The 24,588-nt window shown below is 39.1% G+C and overlaps 1 protein-coding gene across 1 annotated transcript in view; it reads right to left on the reverse strand.

Annotated features, from left to right (window-relative positions):
• IL16 (interleukin 16) overlaps window positions 1–24,588 on the reverse strand; it is a 32,079-nt gene continuing 7,491 nt past the window's right edge. Inside the window, exons 2-20 of the mRNA XM_027792578.2 lie at window positions 21,976–22,112; window positions 21,178–21,310; window positions 19,403–19,472; window positions 18,803–18,945; window positions 16,583–16,693; window positions 15,102–15,216; window positions 14,818–14,891; window positions 14,499–14,712; window positions 13,301–13,418; window positions 11,987–12,119; window positions 11,074–11,161; window positions 9,862–10,337; window positions 7,279–7,420; window positions 5,021–6,110; window positions 4,371–4,548; window positions 2,700–2,801; window positions 1,738–1,990; window positions 727–852; window positions 1–474 (exon numbers count right to left, since the gene is read on the reverse strand). Coding sequence (XP_027648379.2) covers window positions 281–474; window positions 727–852; window positions 1,738–1,990; window positions 2,700–2,801; window positions 4,371–4,548; window positions 5,021–6,110; window positions 7,279–7,420; window positions 9,862–10,337; window positions 11,074–11,161; window positions 11,987–12,119; window positions 13,301–13,418; window positions 14,499–14,712; window positions 14,818–14,891; window positions 15,102–15,216; window positions 16,583–16,693; window positions 18,803–18,945; window positions 19,403–19,472; window positions 21,178–21,310; window positions 21,976–22,112 — 3,897 coding nt within the window. The 3' untranslated portion in view covers window positions 1–280. The remainder of the gene's footprint in view (window positions 475–726; window positions 853–1,737; window positions 1,991–2,699; window positions 2,802–4,370; window positions 4,549–5,020; window positions 6,111–7,278; window positions 7,421–9,861; window positions 10,338–11,073; window positions 11,162–11,986; window positions 12,120–13,300; window positions 13,419–14,498; window positions 14,713–14,817; window positions 14,892–15,101; window positions 15,217–16,582; window positions 16,694–18,802; window positions 18,946–19,402; window positions 19,473–21,177; window positions 21,311–21,975; window positions 22,113–24,588) is intronic.

Consider the following 24,588-nt stretch of genomic DNA (forward strand, 5'->3'; position numbering starts at 1 on the left):
TAGTATTGTAGCTGTCACATGTTTTATTACAACCAGTATATTATTAATAAAGTTGTTATTTATAATTCTGCACTTTGTAACAGCTGTTTCTGAATGTTGAAATAAGAATCATGCATATTTTGTGCACATCTTAGTTTATCCCAGATAGCTTGCTCTGTTAACTGGCAGTACAATCATGTACTTTTCATATGCGCTGAGTATCTTGCTATGCTAGCCAAATGGCTGCAAGTAATGAAATCCTTTTTTGTTTGTAATGTTGGCAGTAGTGTAATTCCTCCTCTTACAAAGTTTCAGATGACTTGGTGGTAACAGAGCTTGGATTCTTCCTCTTGATGATAGCTGTGATGGGGCCATCAGGTAATGCCTTGATTATATTCCATGCTTCAAAACGAGTGAGTCCTTGCATGGCAGTTGTGTGCACTTGTAATAGCTCATCACCAGGCTGAACAAGGCCGCTTTGTTCTAACGCAGTCCCTGGAGAAAGAAAATGAATTTCCTTTAATTCTGCAGGTGGAGGAGGCTTTAATATATCTTTCACTTAGTATCACCAGCACGTTTGGTATAAACCACCTGGTCTCAGCAGGCAACAAATTACTGGCACTGTACAGAATAATGCTCCATTTACAAAAAATACCATTTTCATGTCTATAAATCAGCAGTTGGTTATGAACTGCTCAAGTTTGCGTCAGCTAAGAACCTGCCATGTACATATTTAAGTGTATTTACCTCTAAATATCCTATTGATGATGATGGGTTTATCTCCATGAATAGAGCCCTTCCCTCCTTCCAGACTGAATCCTAAACCGGCAGGTGTTTTTTCAAGACTTACAGTGCAGATTGTATCTTCAGTTGCTGGAAAAAAATGGAAGGTTAGCAGATGGGCACTGCATAGCCTGAAGAGCTAAAACATCTGCCACAAAAAATGAACTTCTGTTTTGTTTGCAAAGGCACCATAAACTGCCAAACGAAAGAGAAAACTATAGCCTTTAATTCCTCTTTTTGTCATTGTAAGGCCCTCTGGGGTGCTGGGGAGAGAAAGTGTAATGGAATTCATAGCAGAATGGAAATATAAAGATGAAAGCTGGTGACATTTACTAGAATTACAAAAATTGTTCAGTGAACAAAATTTAAGGTAAACATACTTGACTTGATGTTTGTTTAGAAATTGTTATCAACTACAAAGCTGCTAATGTTTATTGTAGTATGTAAATGAAGCTACAGATGTCCAGATCATACTTTAGAAAAAAGCCACAAAAATATCTTAAGAAAGAAAGGTTCTGCAAAAATTTGACCTTGCTATGTTTCAGATGTAGCCACCTGCTATATCAAACAATAGCACATTGTTTGTTCAAACCAAATTTCTCTTTCACAGAGAAAAAGCCTTATAAACTGGAATCTCATACTATTAAGGAATTGATGTTCACAGAGTTGTTATTACAGCTTCAATTAGTTGTGTTACTACAATAATAACCCTTGTATGTTTACAGAAATTCTTACAGAGGATCACACGGGTTTTTTCAGAGGCCTGTTTTATTTTAGTCATGCATTAATTCTTTCCTTTTCCAACAAAGTTATGCCAAATGTCTATTTCAGGAATATTCTTTTAAGCATGCTGTCTTTAATCATGGCGCACAGATTTACACAGCCAATGCTGAGCTACTTTATGAACACCTGGACTTCACTTCATGAGTAAACACTTAGCAAATGGGGGCTGCAAGGTAATGCCACTGAACTTACCAGACTCTTGGGAGGCATCACTTGTTACTGAAGATGTACTGGAGCTGATTGAAACACTTAGATTTTTTTCCCCATCTGTAGCTTTTCTAGTGACAACAACAGCTTGTCTGGGTTGTCGAGCCTGTCGCATGATTGCTGAGGCATAGTTGTGAGTTGCACCTTTAAGAGACTTTCCATTAATGGATAGTACTTCATCTCCTTTCTGAATAGTTCCTTCCTGAGATGCTAGTCCATTGGGAAACACTTTGTGAACCTATTGAAGAGCCCAGTCACCACACACACACACAAAAAAAAAAAAAAAAGAGGAAAAAAAAAAGGACAAATCATTAAATCACTCAATTAATACTCTTCACCATGTGCATTTTCCGTTCTTTGCCAGGAACAAGTTGCTTCTAGCACTTTTCAGGAGTGAGGGCTGAACAGATTTTTACAGAGAAGTTCTCCTGTGCACAGCCCTCCTCAAGCAGCTAGGCAATCCGTTTAGCCCTGGAATCAGATGGCCAAAACCTTACTGCCTGTGGTATGTACCTTGTGTTTGCTACTTCCCAACCCTCTCTGCTCTGCTAGTGGGAGGAAGGAGTAAAGAGAGTCTCCAGCTTCGAGACTCCTTACGTGTCTACCTGCTCGTGTCTACGTGCTTGCCTCATTCCTCCTGACCACCCTGCATGTCAGTTAGGTGTTGGTTACTTCCCCCTGAGAGCTGTGTGTTGTTCTGCCATGGCTTTCGAGCTGTTGGGGAGTATAGCACCCAAGGAGACAGAACACCACTGCCAGTCACCTGGAGAGGGCAGCTCTCTGCAGAATCATCCTGTTTTCACCCATTAAGACCATTCTTCTGACTATCAGTACAGCTGCCTACTTTGATTATGCCAAAAGCCAACTGTTGTAGTGGAAAACCAGTAAATTACATGTTTTTAGATAGAGTAGTTGGTTTTGGAGTATTTTTTTAAGACGCTACTTACTGTTATCACTTTGTTTTCTAGGTCAATACCCCCTGCCAGGCTGAATCCAAGCCCGGTATCTTCTTCTTTATGCAAAATTGTAACGTGAATATCATCAAATTCCTAGGCAAAGAAAGAAATAGGAGTCAAGAACTTCCCCATATATATGCCAAGATGACTGGAAAATCAGCATGTTGGGGTTTTTTGCCCTTTGTGCATTTTATAATGAAACTTCATGGCATAAGCATAACACTGAGACACATTTAGTATTTGGTTTTGATTAAATTTACCTACCAGTTACCTGTTTTGTAAAATGCTGTTCTGTGTCTGAAATTGTTCTGGATTGGTAAACTGTCTATCAGTTGGTTTTGGACCATAAATTGAGTAATATTAAAGAGTATATGTACTGTAGAAACAGAAAATACTGTTTAATCATGTTAGAGGACCTTTTCATAAAAGAAGTGGCAAAAGAATGTGGCATGCAACTCACATGGATACAAGTGTCACAGCTTAAAAATTGCTTCTCATTTTTATTTAAGTGTTCTAAGCTGTCTCTGACTGGGTCATCCAAAAGTTGTTCTTGTATAGGGCAACAACTCCTGTTTAACCTAGTTTCCTAAGGAAACGTGCCTTCTCGACCACAATTTCATGATCATGTTCAATATGTGAGCATTTGTAGTTTTATCTTTTGATATTGTATCTTGTTTCCTTTCACAACTGAATCCACTGGCCGGCTGCAACCATGCAGAGGGTACGTGCTGCTCAGAGATTGTCCTGAAAATTCCATGAAAACAGACCACTTGATATGAGAGAGGCTAATGTCCTGTTGAGGGCAACGTTGCAACACAGCTTATACTGCTAATCAGACCAAAAATATCGACATGGGATATTGACAACAAACACAAATTGATACCAGACTTGGCTTTCATAAATTCTGCTTGTCAAACTGCTTTTTTGATTGTAACATACTAGCAAAGTTTGATGTCTGTAAGAATTTGTCTTTGACATGAGAACGTGTCTGCCGGGTGTTCTGATAGGCAGACATGAATTCACTACCCACGCTCCGTGCTTTACAGACCCAAACCAGGGAGATGTGCCACTGCAGTTAGCTAAGAGAAAAAAACTACATTAGCTTAGGCTCATTGGTGCAGGTGATGCTGCTTTTGCACAGCTTGGAGTGTCTTAACACAGCAAGTGCATAGCTGCCAGCAGAAGCTGAACCATTTTCAGTGCAGAGCTCTGGATGCTATCTGTCTTCTTTGAGCATGAGCTGTCTTTGAAAGTCTTTACAGTTCTGGAATACACACATTTAAACCTTGATTTTGACTTATTTTGAGCTTTATCGCAATTCTATATGAATCCAGTAAAACTAAAGGTCCCAACAATGAGGCATTGTCACAGACTGGCAACCCAAATAAAAAGAAAGGCCTCCAAAATATCAGTGTCTACTTTTCCATATGCCGACCTTATTGGCTGAATAACTGTTACCCCATTAGTTAAATGGATATTACTCTTGCTTAGTTATCTTTGAAGACTTCTTCAATAATTTTGATCAAAAGAGCTAAACGTTACTACTGGTACATATTGAGACGACTGATGTCTTTATTATGATATCAAGTTGCAAAGATTAACTAGGTGCATTCACTCTACAGCTTTCTGAAATCATGCAGAAAAAGAAAACGCAGCTTTTACCTTTAAAGTTTCTTCATCTAGTGATTTGACTTCCTCTATAAGCTTTGCTAACTCCTCAGGGGAGAGCAGAGAGATGACGGACTGCCCTGACACACCGGATGTTTGAGGTGAGCCGTGTTCCTGTTCCTCTTTCTCGTTGTCTGCTAGGCTGACAGTATATTCTCTCAACTCGGAGAGGCTGTCCCATTGTGACAAGAATAAAAAAGAAACATTGAGTTATGAAAGAACATACCTACAAAAGTATAGCACAGGCAATTTTGGAGCAGTCATCTTTTGATCTTATTAGCATTTAATTGAGGTGGGAGCTCCTATAATAAGTATTACAAATACAGGATCCATCACATAAAAGAATAAGAATAATCTCTTGGCTGCAGGCAAAAATGTATTTAAATTTCCTTTATCATGGAAATGCTAAAAATATTACTCCTTAAGTAGGAGAAAGTTTGAAATATGCATGTGCTTATATAATACAAATTAAAAAGAAGTCTGTTGTGTGAGTCATTTAGCTTTTGTGCTCTAAAAAGTTCTTAACTTAGTCTGTGGTATACTATTGGGTACTACTACCTTTTAAATGTTAATCTGTCAGCAGATCAGCACAGATGCTCACCAATGCTGATCTGTAAATCTGATTTTTAAATATGGTATCTTACTTTAGCGAAAACCCAGTATCCAGGTGGTGACTCTCAATTGCAGGTGTGAGAGAAGTCCCGTCCTCCTCCACAGAGGACTGAGACAGCGTGTCCAGGGTTTCCCATGCATTGTTTCCAGAAGAAGCTGGAGACTGAGGAAGGCAAAGCAAAGATTTCATTAAAGCAGATGACACGTGGCTACTGATGGAATAGATTTTGCTGCACTTTTCATTATATGCCTTCATCATCTCACAAGACTGGGTATCAGTAAGTGGGAAGCTTCGTGATCTTAGGCTGTGTGCTTTTGCTGCTGATACAAGATGGGAAGTTGCAATGTCTTCTGTAGTTAAGAGACACGAGGAATTTTCAGTGTTGGCATTCTTGCTTTTCTCTGAACTAGCCTCCAGGACCTTCCTGGGAGAGGAGGATCTGTCTAGGCTCTTTGTACCCGTGACCACATGTGACCGGTGCTGGCTAGTTTCACAATGTTGGAGATAGGCTTGGTCTAAATGGGCTGGAGCCGCTTCTGACCCTGTTGCAGTGGGAGGGTGTTCTTTCTGGACTGATGGTTTCAGGCTAAACCTTCGATGTATTTTTTCAGGTGACTGTGGAGCACTCAAAGATTCAAATGAGCTTATTCTTTGTTTTATTGATGATCCCCTAGGAGAGATACGGGATAAGCTGGATTGCAGTTCTCTGCTGGAAATGCTGTTGAGGTCAGGAGGACTTTGATCTGCCTGTGGTTTTAGATCTGAACTTGCTTTCCTCAATCCTTTCAGACTTTGGCGAAACCAGGCTGGCTTAGGTGCAACAGGAGGACCCTTTTTCACACTGTCATTTTCATCTGATTTTAGCGCTTTTGAACTGACTGTTTCTGATTCTGATCTCTTCAGAACTGTCTCTGAGCTGCTTCGATTTTCATTCTCCTTCTTTGTGTCGATGCCAGCTTGCAAATCTAAGTGGACGTTGTCTTCACTCATGGTAGGATTAAATAAGCTTTTTATGCAGTCAGAAATTTTAACCCAAGGGTCTTCTGTTGTTGTATCAAGACTATAATCTACCCGTGCTTGTCTTTTAAGTATAGGCCTTTGTACCGATGAAAGTGGATTCCCTGTATTGGAGAAACATTGATTATAAGCAAGTCTCCTACTTCTCCATCATCCCTTATACATGCGTTGTTATTAACTCATTAAATTTGAATTCCATTCAACCTTCCAATATGTATTTTTTTAAGTTTCTAAAAAGTTTAAACTTGTTTAAAATTCATGACTCTTGATCTGTCAAATCCTGACACTGAAATTAACTGAAAACCAAGGCTCTTCTGTGCTTATATACAAGATTCCTTTTCTAAAGGACCTGCAACTTTTAAAGGTAACCTGAATTTCTTGGGTGCTGATGTCATGATACAGGCTATAACAGTTAAAATGGCTAAAATTACAATGTTGTTTGTAGCCTATTGAAAAAGCTGGTGTTACAGTAAATTCTTTAAAAAATATTTTTTCTTTCATAACTTTATAAGTATATCCGGCTCTAAAAAGACTCTCCCATTAAGATCTTTGATTAATATTTATGCTTCCTTAAATTTTTCAGGCGTTTCCAGTTGTATTTTTCTAGTAAGTAAAAACTTAATTCTAATGTAGGAATATTTTTTACATTACAGATTGATTAAGCATTTTAGTATTAGACATGGTAGTGCTGAATGGCAGCAGACCTTTGTGCACAGTTGCACAGTTACTGTTATCTGCTTTAGTGTAAATAAAAAAAAATATTAAGGCTTTTTTTTTAATTATCTGAGCCAGGTGTTACAGAATTACAGAGAGGTTGTAAGAGACCTCTTGAGATTTTCTAGTTCCCTTAACACTAATTTTCCTTAATTCTAACTAGCACAACAAAATATTAACTTATCATCAGTGGTTTGTACCATTGTAATACTCCAGCCTTGAAACTATAAAAATGTTCTTTAGAAATGCTAAAACTAACCTTTAATATCAGTTTTTCAATATAAATAAACAGTTTCATCTGAAAAAAATACAGCAATAGTATACCTGTCCATAAACACTTTTTTACAATAAATCATCTGTTATGCTGCTTTTAATATAGTTTCCCTTTTTTCAAAGATTAATCAATAATTTGAAATTTCACCTGTTCACCCCGAAACTTATGGATATGTGTTGAAGTCTATGTTGAAAGAAAAAGAAAAAGTCAGCTCATACCCATTTTGGAATCCAAACTAAATGCTACATTTAGCTGCAAAGAAAAGTTCATGGAATTAAACATACCTAAGTTTGCTTTTCTTTCTTGATCTCTGTCCAGTGGAGCAGCAGTTATGTGTTCAGTATCATGTGCTGTAGGAGAAGTGGTAAAGACACGGTGGGTTACATCAGTTTGATGTCCCTCTAGCATTGGTTCTTCAGCTTCCTCCTGAACAAACAGGAAATAGAAGTATGTCAGAATGTAATTACACAAACCACTCTATATATGAATCTGAAAAAAACCACCCTTATTTTCATTTAGTTTTAATCTGATAAGATATATTGAATAGAAATCAAGCTTTCACTTCTGCTTGGCATGTAATCCTCATTGGATTTAATTTGTTCTATATTTCAAGAGTGCTGGCATGATATTTTATGGTTACACTTGTAAACAGACTATGAAAAAATTCAATTAACATCTCAAAAAATTAGTAATGAACTTTATAATAGGCAGTCTTTGAGTTTATTATAATTTTCAATTTTTGTAAAATTAGCCATTCAGTAGACTTTTGCAAACTAGTCAAGCAACTTTCCTCTAGCTTCATATGAAACACTTTTCTTCTGAAGCCTTTTGACCTTAAGCACAAGCTGGGCAAAGTAAATTGTTACTGTGGTTTCAGAGCTCTCCCTTTTTTTTTTTTTTTTTTTTTTTTTTTGTTGTTGGAAACATAGGGTGAGAGGATTAGTTTGAAGTTGCAGTAAATGCCACTTTCAACATCATTAACACATGTTCTGGAATTACTTGCTTCCCTTGTAAGCAATGACACCAAGTTACATCTGCTCTGCTGTGACGCTGGAAGTGCTTTCTGCTATGTAGTTAAGCTTCAGGATTACTAATAGGAACCAAAACCAAACAGGACAGAGAGTGAAGGTCTGGAAAAATGAGATTGTCCTGAAAAAATGAGTAATTTAACAATTTCTTAGCTTTTCTGTAATGGGGTCATGTTTGTTATACAACTTTCTTATTCTAGGAGAACCTTCCTCCATTCTCCATCCCCTGTTTACTAGGGTCCTTCTAGAAAGTTGCCCTGGTGTTCTATTGCTGTTAGATATGGGCATCAGACATTCAGTAAGTGGAGTAGACAATTTGGTAGCACTATGAAGATACATTTTGATTTTACTCTTTACTGATGGCAGTTATACTTACCGTCTAACTGATGTGATTTAAAGCACAGTCGAAAATAATCAGTTAAGCATTCTTCATTATGAAAAAGCGACCTTACAGTCCACAGAACCCCCACATAAAACTGTGGTATGCAGGCCTCAAACTGACTAATGCAACATGTTTGGGGAATAAAGGTTAAAAAAAATTAAAAAGCAGTAATAAAACCTTCTCTTAATGATCTGAAATACATTCTGGCAAGAAACCCTCTCTCTTGGGGGCTTAAAGGAGCTATCACCCCAAGATATAAGACTGTTTTACTGGAGGAAGTCGTTTTCATTAACAGAGCTTGACTTTTTGTAGACTTTATTTGTTTTGAATTTTAGGTTTTTTTCTCCTTATAACTTAAAATAACTGAAGAATAGTAAGTTGCATGCAGTGGTAAGTACAAGTACTTACTGCCCTGAATTTTACTTCTGAAAGTTGATTTTCTAGTAGCTGTTGATGAATGTTTCTACTGCTGTCTTCTGAGGGGATGGTAAAAGAATGACCTTACATGAGGTGCTGAATTGAAAATTTCTTGGGTATTAGCATTATATGTGGACTTCAGTCTGAGCTGTATCATTTTATCTCTGCAGCTTGGGAGCTGGTTTGGGGGTTTTGCACTGCATTGAGATCAGTTCATTTCTACTGGCGTTATTACTAAACCTAGGGGAAAGAGGTTTCATTTTTAAACAAACCACAACTTTATTTCAACATGCAGATCTCACAATCCCTCACACATGCAAATGTGAAACACTTTCTGTTTTATTTTATATAAAAGAGGGAAATGAAATTTGGTAAGGTACAAATATACACTCAATTTTCAAATACTGAGGTTCATCAACAAATATATGTGCCAAACAATTTAAATTAGTTTATTTAGTACCTCCTAGTCTCAAGAAATGTCTATGAGCCTAAGATTACCTTCTGTATATAACATTAGTGCTTTCTTCCCATGAAAATCCACTACTGAAACAAAGAAATTGTTTCACAACTTCTCTACTTCATGAATGATTTGACTCTGTGAGTGTTGAGGTTAGGACGAACCATACCAGTCTGACTTCAGAGGCTGTACAAACCCATCCAGTCCCAGCCCAGAGCACATTGCTGTCCTGGTCTCTACGGAACCAGAAAGTGCTCGATACCACCAGTAGCACGTGTTCACGAGCAAGGACAGTGAGGGACTCAAATTCATTCTTGCTGCTGTTCTCACTGAGATTTTAACTCAGATTCCTGGTATGGAAGAAAATTTCCTTCAGATGCTTCTCTGCCTTCTGACCTTAGTTTGAACATTGTGCTATTTTCAAAACAGAAGAGCCTCATCCCTCTCCCCCAGTCCTTCTATACACACTTTTTCTTTCATCCCTGCCCTTCTTCCTGACGTCATACTAAGTCACTTTGCCTTCCTCCTTCCCCTGCCTCACCAACAGGCAAACACAAGACAAATTTTGCAAATTTTGCTTTACCTGAACACTTGCAGAAGGTGATACAGCCACTTCCGATACAAGCTTTCCTTTTCTGTCTGTGTTACACTGGTCATTACATGTGCAGTCCTGTTTAAAATATTTCCTTGGTGGAGGTTTGGGCTTTGATGATTTAGGTTTCCTAACGAGGATCTCTGATGATTTCTTAGTGTTTTGCAAGGATCGACCTCCCTCACTACAAGTAGGAGGGGAATTTCTCTCTGAATTATTACCAGACAATGAGTACAGCAGGCCAGGTTGTCTGGTAATTGGTACATCAATGCTATGTACTCTTGCTTTCAAGTCAGTCAGTTGGTATGCAGCACCGTTACTACATGAGGACCTAGGGTTGTAGCTGCTGTCACTGATGGAGCGGGTCATTAGCTTCTGTGTCCTGCGGTTGCAATGAGCAGCATTCCTTTCAATATGTTTTTCACACGGGTGTCTTCCATGCCAACTGGTTTCCAGTTTTCTAACACCTGTGTCAGGAACATGTTCAAAATGTCTGTTCAGATATATTCAAAGGGCTGGCTTCTGAGAATCAGGTGATTAAATTTGCAGCTAAATACCATCATCAGTTGATGCAAAGATATAATTTATGCACTAAAGGCTTGTTGATCGAAAAGTCAACAGTTACATTCTTGGACAGCAAAATGATGTTACATTTTCCCTATACCTATCTATCTATCTATCTATATACTCTCAGCAGTACAGTTTTGTTGATGGTGATTCCATTACCTTTGGTTCTTTAGAAGAAATGAGGACACTTAAAGGGCGTATCATTGCAATATGTTACTGTGGAAGGGTGTCATATCTAAACTGGGCAAATAGCTCTAAGCATGACTGCATATGATCTTTATGAGGAGATCAACAAGCGGTCCCCAGGACATCACGTACATTGTGTCATAGTCCTGTCACCTACTGACAGCTGTGAAAAGCTTTAAGCAGGGGTTATGAATTGGAAAGGGTGAGCAACACTGAGAGGAAGTTTGCAGAAATTTTTTTCTGGTGATCAGACAGATGCTGTCTTTTCTCATCCCTCTGATAATGTATCTTAGGAGGCACGTTAGGAGCATTGTCCTGTAAGGCTTTCTCCTCTTCCTTTCTGCCTTGGGTTACTTAACTGTTACCAAGGATTTTAATAAAGCATGTACTGATTCTATAGATCTTCAAGTCAAAATTACCATGTCTCAGTGAATGCACTTATTCCTTTACCTTCAGTAGTCCATTGGTGTCTCTCCTTTCCAAATCTGTTGTTTTCTACAGCTTGTGCAACAGCTTCTTTTAGTTGTTGCTCAGACACCTATGAAATACCATGGCATTATACTGTCATGAGATTGCTGTGGAGTGATGAGTCACATATAAAAATTTTTCCTTTCACAAAGATTTCAGTCCTCTAATGGAAATGAATATACCTAGTTATATCACATATCAGTTAATTTTAAAGCTAAGTGCACACCATAATATTTGTATATATTCCAGTATAAGGTGAAGTACATCAATGGATATGCTGTTCATATTGGTTGTTTAGATTAAATGGGATCTTTTAAAGATAAATGTTCTTTTGCATATTTCACTAGAAGTGGAGTTCTGGATTTACCAGTATGAGATAATTTAATATCACACTTTCATTATAATTTATACAACAATTTAGACTTGATAATCATTTATATGGTATTTGGTGTTAAGTGTTTTGTAGAAAAATCTTGCAAGAATAATATGCTTTACTTTAATTATAAATAGCGGCTGGGCAAGACCTACATTTTAATTACTGAAAGATGGGTGTATAAACATTTCTTTCTTTTTTGCAGGGGTATGTTCCCTCTTTCAAATTATTTTCTTATTATTGGGATTTTTTTCTTGCATTAGAAATATTTTTTGGTTTATTTCTGTGGTTTCCTTGCTCACAGCACAGAAACTCATGCAAGACTGTGATCTGCAAATCTTACATGAATATATTTAAGATAGTGCATGTCTCGCATTTGTGTGCAGCAATGCTTATAAAGAGATCAGCACCTTTGTTATCAACATTTTCTCACCTGTTTTAAATTAGCACCTGTTTCCTCACTTAGACATAGTTCTCAATATGTGCTTTATTGAAAGTCAGAAAGAATACAAAGTGTACTACCTGTGGTTCAGGGTGCCTGCTAATAATAATCTGCACTGCACCAGGATCGCAATGGCTTAGCACAGCATAAACTTCATTAAGAGTTGTATTTTGTACTGAAGCTTCATTAATTTCAATAATTTCATCTCCACACCTACAGAGATATTAAAAAAAAAGTGAGGATGTAAACAAAACAGATTTTCTCCCAAGCTTGTCTCACCCATGTGAAAATATACAAAAAGCAGATTCATGTGGTCGATCTCTAATTTGATCACAGATTATGTGGCTATGTCTCTGTTCCTGTTACATAAAATGGAATGGGAACAAGTTGGACATCAAGGGTTTTTTTGATCTAACTGCCTTGTTGCATGCAACCTTTGAGTTTTCTTAATGTTCAGCTATGCACACTTTGTGGCTCTGATCTTTGTGTTGTATGCAGCTCAGCTGCTGCTTCCACCTACATCTTTCCTTCCTTTCAAGTTAACCCTTCACTTTTCACATCTTTATGGTCTGCTAGTGTTATTTAAGTTCAGAAAGGACATTATGTTTCTGCTACATGTGACTAACTTGTTAATAGAAAAATTCTGATGACAAACTATAGTAATCCTGCTAGACTGAATCTTTTTAGTTGAAGTCCAAATTTGGCCCACATGGAAACTCAGACTGTCTTTCTCTGTTCTACTGCAAATATTCACATACTTTAAGAGACTGACTGAAGGAACTGATTCGTATAATACAATTTTTCGAATAGTTTAAGACCACAGTTCTTTCAGCTAAAGTCTTAGGCATGTAGAGAGGAGTGTTACAGAGGACCTAAAGTTAAATCAAAAAGACTTCATTGAAAATCCTGTATTCTGTTAAATTCTAAATATGTTCAACACTACTAATTGGTCATAAATCTTACAAGGTGAATTTCTACACTCCCACTAAAGCTTATTTCAGTAAATCTGTATTTCTATTGGGCAAGAAGGGATAGAATTAGAGGAGATTGTATCAGGAAAAGCTAGGGCTCAAACGAGCCAGATTATGCCATATGTTTGGGTTTTTCCAGATACTTTCTCATCTGTAAATCTTCTCCAGGAAGAATACTATAAGCTTGTCTAAGAACTTCAAGACTAGTCCAGCCTGGACAAGAGACAATAATTTCACCAGGTTGCTGTATATCTGAAAATCCCACATACCCTAAATACACATGCTCATACCCTCAAATAGTGCATATGCTTTAAATCCAAAACTCCCAGAAGGCACTATGATTTCCTACCCAAACAGGTCAAAAATAAACCTATAAAATGGAACAATGAAAAGCTTGTGACATAAGACACTTTCTCATCCTACCTGAGTCTCCCATCCATATGTGCCACTGAGCCTGGCGAGAGTGTGTGAATAAATATCCCTGAAATACACTGGAAGTAAGGGATGCTACATAACCCGATTCCAAGGCCAACACCTGGCTCTGAAAGAATTAATAGTAATAAAAAAAGACATAAACTGTCAAAAGAAACCATTGGAGAGACCTTTTTAAAAACTGTTATTATTTTTTTTCTATACAAACCAGAACCAGTCTTGTGTTCACAAGCGCTTCGTATTCAATATTAGCTGCAGTTCCTACTGGTTTGGTTTTTCTTTTTTTTCTTTCTATTTCTCCCCCACCGCACGATTAAAGTAGTGCACATGAATATTGCCTCTGGGGTTCCCACATCTGGTTTACAATTCACTACTTGTGTGTCAGAGACACAATGCAATGCAGGTTTATTTTGCAAACTTATCTGTCATTACAGAAGAATTCAAATGACTTTACAAGGAGACAGAATTAAAAAAAAAAAAAAAAGAAAAGAAGAACAAAAATTAAGTGGGGGAGTGGGGAACCAAACGAAAATTAAGGATATGTGGCTATTGTTTGCTATATCATGTTAATCCCCTTTCTGTTTTATATATTACAGTTTAAGATCTTTGTGAGTTTACCCTTTTTTGCTCTGGACAATCACTCTGATGTCAGATCCCATACTCTGTGTTTGGTAAGTCATACTGTTACCTCATCGAGACTTTGCTTTTGTTTGTTGTTTTGATATTGCCATATTTTAAAGTTTATTTCATTCTGCAAGTGGTTGTTTATAAATAGAAGATGATGACACTTGGAGGTGAAAGAAGCACAGGGTATAAATATGTATTTTATTTGGGTTTAAGCTTTTCAAGAATTAAATTAACTGCTTGCATAATTATGGGTAAGAGTTGCATAATCTGCTTAATAATTGGTAGTTGTTGCCAAGAGGTTTACTTTTTCACATGGAGGATATGAATGTAATGCTTGAGTGAAAATGAATGATTGGCTCTTGAGGACAGATGGCCCTCAAAATCCTGCTGTTGATAGATAGTTGTTAGCACTGACAGGCACCAAGATCTGTTTTTGTGTATTAAAAAAACGGAGTTCAGGAAAAGAATCAGGTTAGTGAGGAAAGACATTCAGAGAGCAAATGAACAGTGTTTTGTCAATCAGTGATTTGTTTCCCAGTGCTCAGTTAATTTTAGCATTTACCTTTGTTTAGGGTAACTTCCATTATGACCCTGTCATTGGGCTTTGTAGCATTTAATGAGAATGTTGCACTTTCTGAACTGAAAGAGCTGTTTTCTTTAGTTATGCATGTACTAGAGTTCAGTGACTGACACAAGTGGGGTGACAGACAGCTGGAAGCAGAATGAGGCGTGCTGAAGCTTGTCCTGACTGTAAGTGTCAGAAGACCCTTTTTGGCCTGCTAGAAAGAAAAGAGAATGAATGAATGAATGATTGAATGGGCTGAGTTCACACCCATGTTGTGTCTAAAGACAGATACTGATTTGGAAGGAGAGTACGTAACCTTGAATTTTTGTAAAGCATCATAATGTGTTAATCCGTGCATGGATTCTCCATTCAGTTCCAGGATTTCATCACCTGTTTTCAATGAGAAAAATTGTACTATATTACTATTACTATATCATGCAGTAAGTTATATGATACATACACGTACTCAAAAGGACTCTTGCAAATGCAGTAATGGATGCAGTTGTAAAAGTCAGTTATGGTTCATTTCACCTTCATTTTAATCTGCCTTTAGGTATCATTCTTTGGAAATGAGAAAAGGGAGAGAGGGGGATTTCCCACCTTCTTGTAGCCTTCCGTCAGCAGCAGCAGCTCCACCAGGAAAGATGGTTTTGACATAGATGCCTATAGGTCCATAAATGCTGTCTTTCCCTCCAACAATACTGAAGCCCAAACCCTAATTTATGGAAGAAAAACGGTGTGACAGCCCATGTTCAGGTCTCATAATGGTTCATGTACAGTTTCTTCTGGACAGTGTAGTCAACAGAGTAGTATAATCCATGAAAAAAGTCAGCCATGTGCCAGTAGCAAAAGTAAATGAAAATTTCAGCAGAATACCCTCATGATTTGCTTTTTGGTTTTTGCAATCAATTCATTCACTATTATAAACACATAGGAAGGTGTCTAAATTATTCTTTTTGTGTCTGTTCTTGAATCAATAAGCAACCCTGAAAGATAAATTTAGATGTTCTTCTCCTTAATTTCTTTTCCCATATATGAGTTTGATAAAAAACACCATATAAGATCTTGATAGTACTACTAATTTCAGACACACAGGCAGAGGTCTCATGGAGATAGCTTTCTCTCACCCTCTACCAAACAGAGTTAATGTGTGTTGTAAGTTTAAACACCACCAGTAGACCTTCATAGGTAGATAACTTCTCATCTACTTATTCTTTGCCCATCCTCCCCTTTTGTAAAGTCAAACATCACCTGCTGCACTTAGAAAGATGTTACAAGACTGAATTTCAGCTCTCAAGCCATGTAACATCCCTCAAATGAAAAGTGAAATTACAGTGCTGATGGCATCCTCGTAGGCTCCCAAAATATAGACAACAAATCATTATTTTGTAAATGATGGCAATGGTCATACTTCATGGAATTATATCTGAGAGTCATCTCACAGGTTAAATAGTTATAAATGAAATATTAAATATTTTAACTGAGAAGGTTATTAACAAACAAATTCAGAACCTTATTCATCAAGTTCAAAAGCTATGTGCTTAAATTCATAGTTTCTGTATTCTCTTTTTAAGCATCTTCAGTGACATTACTTTTGTAGATACGACTATCTTCTGTCTTTCTCCAGACTTTGCTGTGGATTTTGCAAATGTTTGTTTTTTATTGAGGTCTTGTGTGTTCCTGGTAGCTTTCATTTTCCTTCCTAACAAAACTGTTTTTATGTTCAAAACTGACTTGAAGGAAGCTCTAAGGTCACTGTGCTAGTGCAGCTTACGGATGATACGCAGTCTATGATTTCTAGCCTATCTCCAGCTGCCCAAAAGGGTAGCAATGAATGTCAGTGTTGGTGTTGCTAGCTTGATGTGGTTGTGTTTTTAGAACCTGAAGACTGCTTTAGCAAAGATACTTCAGAAGGTTAAGAAGCAAGTGAACAAAAACTAATCACTTCTGGCAAAGCCTGGATGTGAATTGGCAACCCAGAAGTAGCAACCTTAATACCTGAAGTCACATCTCTGCACTTTACAGATTGCATTTGTGAAATGAAGTAAAACTCTCTGGTAAATCAACAGAGGCAATCTTACCTTCCCTTGTCCTTTCATTAATACAATGTTTGAGATGACTGAAGCCTGTGAGCCACAGGATGTGTGCACTAGCTGTGCTGTACTTAGTGATCTAGATGGCCTTGAAATTGCCTGTGAACATAAAAAAAATATATAACATTTTAATGCAGGACCAGAAATTCTTGGACATACATTAAGACAACTTGTTTATTTCAAATTGTCTTCCTTATGACTGATGGTACTAAAGTTGTTTTTTTGAAAAAATCAATTCTCTCTAATTTTCAGAAGCCACTTGTTATTCAGACAATCACTGCTCACTGAAATTGTCCCACAGTGACTAAACTAAAAATAAACTAGAACGTTGGCCCTTGAAGTAGTGCCATGGTGTAGATATATTTCTGCTCTCACTTGATTCTCCATGCCAAAATCCCATTTGTGGCCATTAGGGTTCCTAAACAAATATCGTATTTGCCTCTAAGAACTGAACTAAGGAACAAGAAATTCTAACTCCTTCCTTCACCTTGTGACTAAGTAATCTTGTGACAAATAGAACCTGTTTTCAGCATTTCCCCCAAAATATGAATTAGTGCTCAAAAATGTTCTTCAGACTGTGAACTACCCTGCGCTGCCTCTCTTAAGCCACATCATAGGCTTCTTTCTACAGCTGAGAGACATGAAGCACATCCCTTTTGCTTCATAACCAAGGTAAGCAATTTCTCAGTGCTCTTCCTCTCTCCGTTCCACAGACAGTGGATTTCTTAACTCCAGTCCCTGAGATTGGACTAATTTTAATGAACCTTTTAATTAAATATTTAATAAAAGCCTCCTACCTGAACACAGAATTGGGTATTACAAACTAATTTAAGCACTAGCAAAAGTCATTACCTAAAGCTAACTATGCATGAGGTTCACCAGGGCCAGAGTTAATTGCACTCATTACAAGCCCAAGAGAGTTCAACGCATTTTTTTTTAATGCAGCAAAGTGAAACCAACAGGTGTTGAAGCATGTGAAACATCAGCCAAAATTTCAGCTTCTGTATGTGCAAGAAAATAAGTCTCAGGTTTGACATGAAAACAAGATTATTTTTCAACATGGGACTGGGAACGTGATTAAGAGGGAAATGTCTGTGCCATACCAAAAGCCTCCTCTCCAAAAAGTATACCTCTGCCGGATGAGGGTGATTGCTCATTCCGTTGCTTCTGAATCTGAAATTGGAAGCTTTCAGGTTTCTTTTGCTTCTGTGTGAGAGGGTGTATGTTGTATTTCTACGTGTGGCGGGTGATTATACCCAAACCCAGGATGCCACTGAAGATCCTCTACCAACAGGCAGCATCTGCCATGCAGGACCTTCAAGCAGGAGGCAGCCCAGCAAATCCCCGAGGGTCGATCTGTCTGCACTGGTGTTGTTTGGTGGGGTTTGTACTGCAGTTTGCCACCTCCACACCCTGTTACAGCCCTAGGTTGGGCTGTGGTGCCCTGACGTGAGGGGCTGGCCGGGAAAAGGCAGGGGAGGAGCAGTGAGTCCCTCAGGCAGGGCAAGGAGTGGCAGCTGAGTGTGAGGAGCTTCACCTCCATCTCCTCACTGCAGGCTTCAGCCACAGGACTTTCAGCCATAAACACCCACACCTTCTCCACCCTGCCCAGCCTTCACTCCCCCAGCCACTGGTGAATTGCTGGCATCCATCTGGAAAGTAAGAGGCCATCAGTCTCTAGCCTACACTAATGAGTTCTTTAAATATGTCTGCTTCACTGTGGGGCAGAAAGCGGGACGCCTTGTGCAGCCAGGGGCAGCCACTACCAGCCCTGAGGTGAGTCCAGACCTGCCTGTGGCCATGGCTGAGCCAGCGGAGGTGACTTGGGAGGCTCACGGCAGTGGGGCCCAGAGCTCAGGCCGGGGTTTTATCAGCCATGTCTACAGAGTGTCTCCAGGGCCAGCGGCAAGAGATGCCCAGGAAGAGCCTCCCCAGCGGTGAGCTCTGAGGAGGTGCAAAGCACACAGCAGGATTTCCGCACACCATAAAAACTGCTGGGGCAATGGGAGGGAGAAGCTGCTGAAGAAATGGGGCGTTGCTGGCACAGAGCTTTTCCCGCTCTCCAGCTCGAGGAGGCAATGTCGCCTTCCCTGGCAGGGCCTGCAAGGAAAGGTAGCTGTTGGCGGGAAAGTGACTGCCAAGGTCATTGAGAGATTCTTACTGGGGACAGTTTTGTCTGTTTTTCAGATGAGTTCCTGTAGCACTTACTGGGGCTTTCCCTCCGGAGCAGTCCAGCTGCTGGGAAAGAGATTTGCGGCTGGTGTGGAGCGTGTGGGGCTGGCGGTCTCTGAAGGGCACGGCTCTCCCCGGCGCAGCGCAGTCCATCTCCCCGATCCAGTACGGGTTGACACCTGTCAGTTGTGGGGACGGAGGCTGGGTTATTTCTCAAGTGTTGAACGTTTCTGCACATTTGTTTTATCAGGTAAATGTTATTTAGACATTTCTTTTTCCTGCTGTAAATCTCTCTGTGGAGGGAGTGATCTTTTCAGTCCTCACTTTGGGGATACCCGTCAGCGTTAAATATAGTAAAAAGCAAACTTTCTTTCCCAAAAGAGCATTGGCCTACTTAGAATACACTTTAAAAAAATGTAAAATTGAATGCTTATGCACAAAACATCTGACTGTAGGGTATTGTGAATATAAAAGCTGATGCTTTTATGCATCAGAAATTCTTAGCTCAGGATCCCAGACTAACTTGGGACAACAGCTGCAGTTTCTTTCAACAGTGCAGTATCATCGCATGATGATGTGCTGTGCTGTGCACTCCCTGAGCATTACAGAAGAAAAAAGTACTTCTTTGCAACTTACTGGTTGAGTTACTGCGAGTCCGTTGACATACAGCTTTACTGTGCAGAAAACCGTTTTGGATTGGCCTTTCCTAAAAAGAAAAAGACTATTGCAATGCAAGAAATTTTCAAAAGTGACCTAAGCTTAAAACCAAAATTTCTCCTGTTTTGTTTTGCACAAATTTCAACCTGAATCAAAAAATATGGAGCAAAATTAATTTAAAGTAAATAGGATAATAAAGGATGCAGCTCAAAACTTTGGTATAAAAATGGTTATAACTTGCCAAGGTAATAACATAGAAATAGATTCTGGTCTTTAATCAAAATGGATGGGAAATTAATTGCACACCCCCAGTGGGTTCAGACAGGCTTATATATATATATATGTATGTAAGAATTATGCTCAGCAATATTCTGCAGGGACTAGGAAGGCCACAAGAGCAGCATCAGAGCAGGTTCTGTATGTTCTAATCTGTCTGGAGCCAACCAAGACAAACACTTTTTTCCAGAAGCCTGACTTTAGTAGTGCTATTTGGGGATACAAGAATTAATGAATGATAATTTTCCTCTTCGACAGCAGGTGGAAGCATTGCCAAGTAGCAAAATCATACTAGGGCTTTCCAGTCCCACGGCCCTAGGCAACACTTCAGAATAAGAAATGCAGAGAAGATCCTTAAAAAAACATTTTGAAAAGTATTTTGGAGCGTTTCTCTTACAAAGCTAGCTAGCTTGAAAAGCCTTTGCTATTAACCCTTAATTAATTTGGTGTCGGCTTATGTTTAAATGCACAGTTCACCTGGCTGCCTCTTGAGTGGTACTATGCTGCAAAAATGTAATGTAGTTCATCTCTGGACACTTAGGCATTCAAAGGAGAGAAAGTAAACAAAAATTTTGGCAGAATCCAGCAGACATCTGGGTGAGACAGTTCACTGCTGTCCTAGAAAGAGGTACATTCGGACTTGATAGCCGCTCCGGCCAAGGGTGTTTTCTCAGTCTAGGATTATAGCAGAGCTTTCTGTATGACCCATGTGGAGATAATGAGCAGAAAGTGCTTTTTTCCATTAATATCAAGGTCTGAAGCCTGCAACAAATCTCTGGCTGAGCTCTATTGTCTTCAGAGTGGTAAATGTGTGGTAGGGGACTAACTGTCCAGCCCTCATCCTCAAGTTTCCTCCAGAATTTGCAAGTGAAAAGCCTTTGGTGTCATCTAGTTTTGGTGGAGATGAGAGGACAAGAAGCCTGAAATGAAGTGTGTCTAATCCAATGAAATGGACTCTGTGAAAAGGAAGATCAAAAGGGTTTTCCACTGAAAGATTTGGTGATAATCTGGGGTTGCTGACCTGTTAATGCTGCCTCCTGTTTCTCTCTTTCTGTAGCAAACTCCAGTAACATTCACCATGGGACTTTTTTGGCTATAGATCCTAGATCCATGAAACAACTTCAGTACAGAGCCTGCTCTCTGGCTTCTGGATTCATGCGTCTTCCCTTAAATCCACCTCTGCCTTTGCTCAGCTTCCAAATGGAGTATTAACATTGGCATGCTATGTGTGTATAAAAGAAAGGGTTGTACAGCCCTTGCTAAAATTTCCCAGGGCCTTGGCCTTCCCATAGCCTCTATTTATCTGGGGAAAAGCTATGCTGAAAGTCACCAGAGTCTGACCACAAGAGGTCTGGGGTTTTGTCAGGAAGAGCAAAACCATGATCTTTAAATGTCTGATGCACAAATTCCCCTTCTCTCTCAAGTAAATGCCAAATCACCCCACAGCTGTGGGAGGGGACCACAAGTTTCATGCTTACTTTGCTAGCCATCATGATGTTCACCAGCCGTGTTGTTGGGTGAATGAGAGATTCAGCCTCCTTGCTGGACAGATTTTTAAGTGATTGTCCACTTAGCGTTAACAGTTCGTCCCTTGGGCTTAGACAACCATCCCTTAAAAAAAAAAAAAAAAAAAAAAAAAAAAAGAACATGCTCACATAGCATTTTACAAAGAACAATATGGCACCATTGTGCTATACATCTCACTAACTGAGAAGTCTGCTGCAACCCTCCCTTTGCTTTTGAAAAAGCCTGCCGCCTGCTAAGATTTTTCCCTGTTGCTGCTCTCTTCTGCTCAGTCCTGATGATCAGCGGCTGCTTGTCCACATATGTCTTACATCCAGGCAAAATATTTCTCCCCTCTCACCATCTTGCATATGCAAACTGATCAGAGACTATACGCTTTACTCCTTTCCAGGAACTTTGGCTGACATTGCTTTCCAGTGGTCTTGCTAAGCTGGTGACATCCTACGTTGCCCTTCAATAGAGCAACTAGGAAAACACTGGAAACTTGATGTTATGTACAATCTTTCATCTTCCAGGTTTTATTTCTTAGTGTAATTGAGAAGCATTAGACTCCTGAATGGTTACAGTTTTATTTTTCTAGAATCTTGACCTGTCTCTCCAACTGGAAACATTGTAAGAAATGATTCCCAAACATCGTTGCCTTTCTCTGAAAATGAGCTTCTAGGCATAGCTTGTCACAGAAAGCAGGTCATGCAAAATCCGTGCAGACAAATGGCTCCCTAATAAGCTTGTGGACTCCATATGCATTGTACCTGTTTGCTGTGCCTCCGGCAGGCACGTGGCTGCCTGTGAACCCTTTCCAGAGAGATGCACTTTTCGGACTCCTGGAGAGTTTGATTCCTGAGCTGCTGTTCCCTGTGGTTGTACACAGCCTGCATATGCAGCTGTCCTGATTCAGAAGATGAAAGGTTGCATGAAAGAAAATGTAACAAAGACATTAAAAGTTACTTCCATTCATCCTGAGCCTTTTTATGAAATACAGAAAATGATCTTAGATTGCCTCCAAGTAGAACAGGAACAGGTCTTTAACAGTGTGCACTTGTGAAAGAATGATTGTATTATAGAGTCAATGTTTAAAAAAAGTTGTTTTCCTTAGGACTTCAGTGGCTTCTGGCTACAAGAGATACTAGAATAGTGTCCTTTTGCATAGAGAGGAAGAGAACAGATAACAGACTTTTCATAGTAACTGGATAAATTTTGCCTATGCGAGCTACTATAAGAAAAGACAGGGAGGAAAATAAACATATGTCAGAAAAGGAAATACTCTGGAAAACAGAAGAGATCTAAATGGAAAATAAGTGTATAAAACCACTAGAAGCTCCACCCCTGCTGCTGACTTTGTTAAGTGGGGGCGGGGAAGCAGAGAGGACTGCAACAGTGGAGGATTCTTTGTCCACCCCAGACTGGTTGAGGTTGCTGTAGTCTGCGTGTTGCATCTGGAGGACTAATTGTAAGCACATTTTTGACACATTTATGAATCATTAACATATGGCCATACAGAAAGAGAAATAGTTTCTTAAGTCATATGAGTAAGCAAAGCAAAGAATGGATTGACTAAGCATGTGAAGGACAGCACATTTGTCTAGGAAATACACTCCTGTAGCACAAACATGTGGACACTTCAATGTTCTAAAGAGACAAGGAAAGCTGGAAAGTTAGCACATAATTTATTTTCTATTTGCTTAGTAAATCTCCTGATTCAAATATTCACTCATTCTGCTCCCAACTGAACCCACCTCCTCTGCCCTCGCCAGCCTCTCCATACTCCACAAAGTGAAGAGGGCTCTCAGTGTATCCTGGATCCAGGCTTGTTCCCAAGAGATTTGTATGACTGAGGTATAGATTTCTGAAGGAGAGGCAAATTTCATATGTTAGGACAGGCCACAAAATATAGCAGTGGTCAACTGTCTGCATTGCTTCTGGGTCCCCTGGTCAGAGTGGCATGAACTATTGCCAGCAGTCTGTAATTCTCTGACAGCACAAGGAAAACTGTGTAACCACCTTCTTTACCATCCGTAGGGCTTCATTTCTGCCCTAAGCAGAGTTCATCTAGCCCTGAGGGTTACAATCATTATGCCCTTTCACCACAAATCAATAGGGATCACATCATACCTGACTGACAGAAAACGCAAACTTCAAATTTACAGCAATGTCAATAAAAGTCATTATCTTCCAGGCTGACTGTTGAATCCTGGCTCCCATTCTGAAACCTGCCAGAGTAAATCTAAGGCTGTGAGTAAATGAAATATTTAATTTCAATATTTAACCAGTCCTAGGCTCACTTCAGGCTGAATTCAGTAGGTAATGGGTAAGAGCTGTACTCGTATTGACTGACTTGCTAATTCTGGGTTTATTTGCATTCCAGATTGTCTGCCATTAATGAGGAGTGTCTGCATTTTACGAAGATTCTTTTGTTCATGAAGAGTGCTTCTAGTGAGTAATGGGTAAGTGTATAAGCATGGACAGAATTCTATTTTAAACCAGTTTGTTCAAACTCTAATATTAGTTTTGGAGCTTCTATATTTACTTTTCACCCAAGGTAAATATCTTGGGAAATACATACTTGAAACCAGGACTATGTTATGTTCTTTTTTTATCTTATGGCAGTGCTTTGAAGTCTTTGGCATGGTAACAAAATAAAGATTAGAATTCTGATGTCTTAAACTGTCAGATCTTGAGGAGCAAAAAATGTGAGCTACCTTTTCTGTTTGTTTGCATTGGTCCTTTGTTTTAAGTATCAGTAAGGAATTACAGGCCAGATTCTGCATACATGAAGCATCCATTAAACTCACAGTATTTCCAGTATGGTAGTGTATTTGTTCCGAAACACGAGAAATATAAGCTAGATATTAAAGATAGGAAATTATTCTGCTAGTTGGCTAAGTATTTTGAGATAGCAGCTGATTGTGGATTCAGGTTGTTGTTAAAGAATAATTGTATGATAGAGTCAGTGTTTTCAAAGAATCGTTAACTTTTTTTTTCTGTAGTCAGAATTCAAGTTTGGACTTGCCAATTTATCTCATTAGGAGTCCTTACTCTTGTGTACTGCTCCCATGAAATATCTATATTTCTTCTCACAGATACTGGTCAGGCACACACAGAGAACTTCGCGCAGCTGTTCTCCATGCTTCATTTTGTTCTTGATTTTAACTTAATGGTGGGCCATTTCAGACTGTCCCCAACTCATCTCTGTTAAGATTACAGTCATGCTTATGCCCTTCCTATAACTAGTTCACAGTACATAGCTGCTGCGTTCATGGTGTTTATAAAAATCCTCGTAATTAATTGTCCAGTAGTTATATGGCTCTCAACAGTTTCACAGGACACTGCAGAGTGCAGTGGGTTTGGCTCTGAGGTTTTGCATT

The sequence above is a fragment of the Falco peregrinus genome, chromosome 1, assembly GCF_023634155.1.
Source record: "Falco peregrinus isolate bFalPer1 chromosome 1, bFalPer1.pri, whole genome shotgun sequence".
NCBI lineage: Eukaryota > Metazoa > Chordata > Aves > Falconiformes > Falconidae > Falco > Falco peregrinus.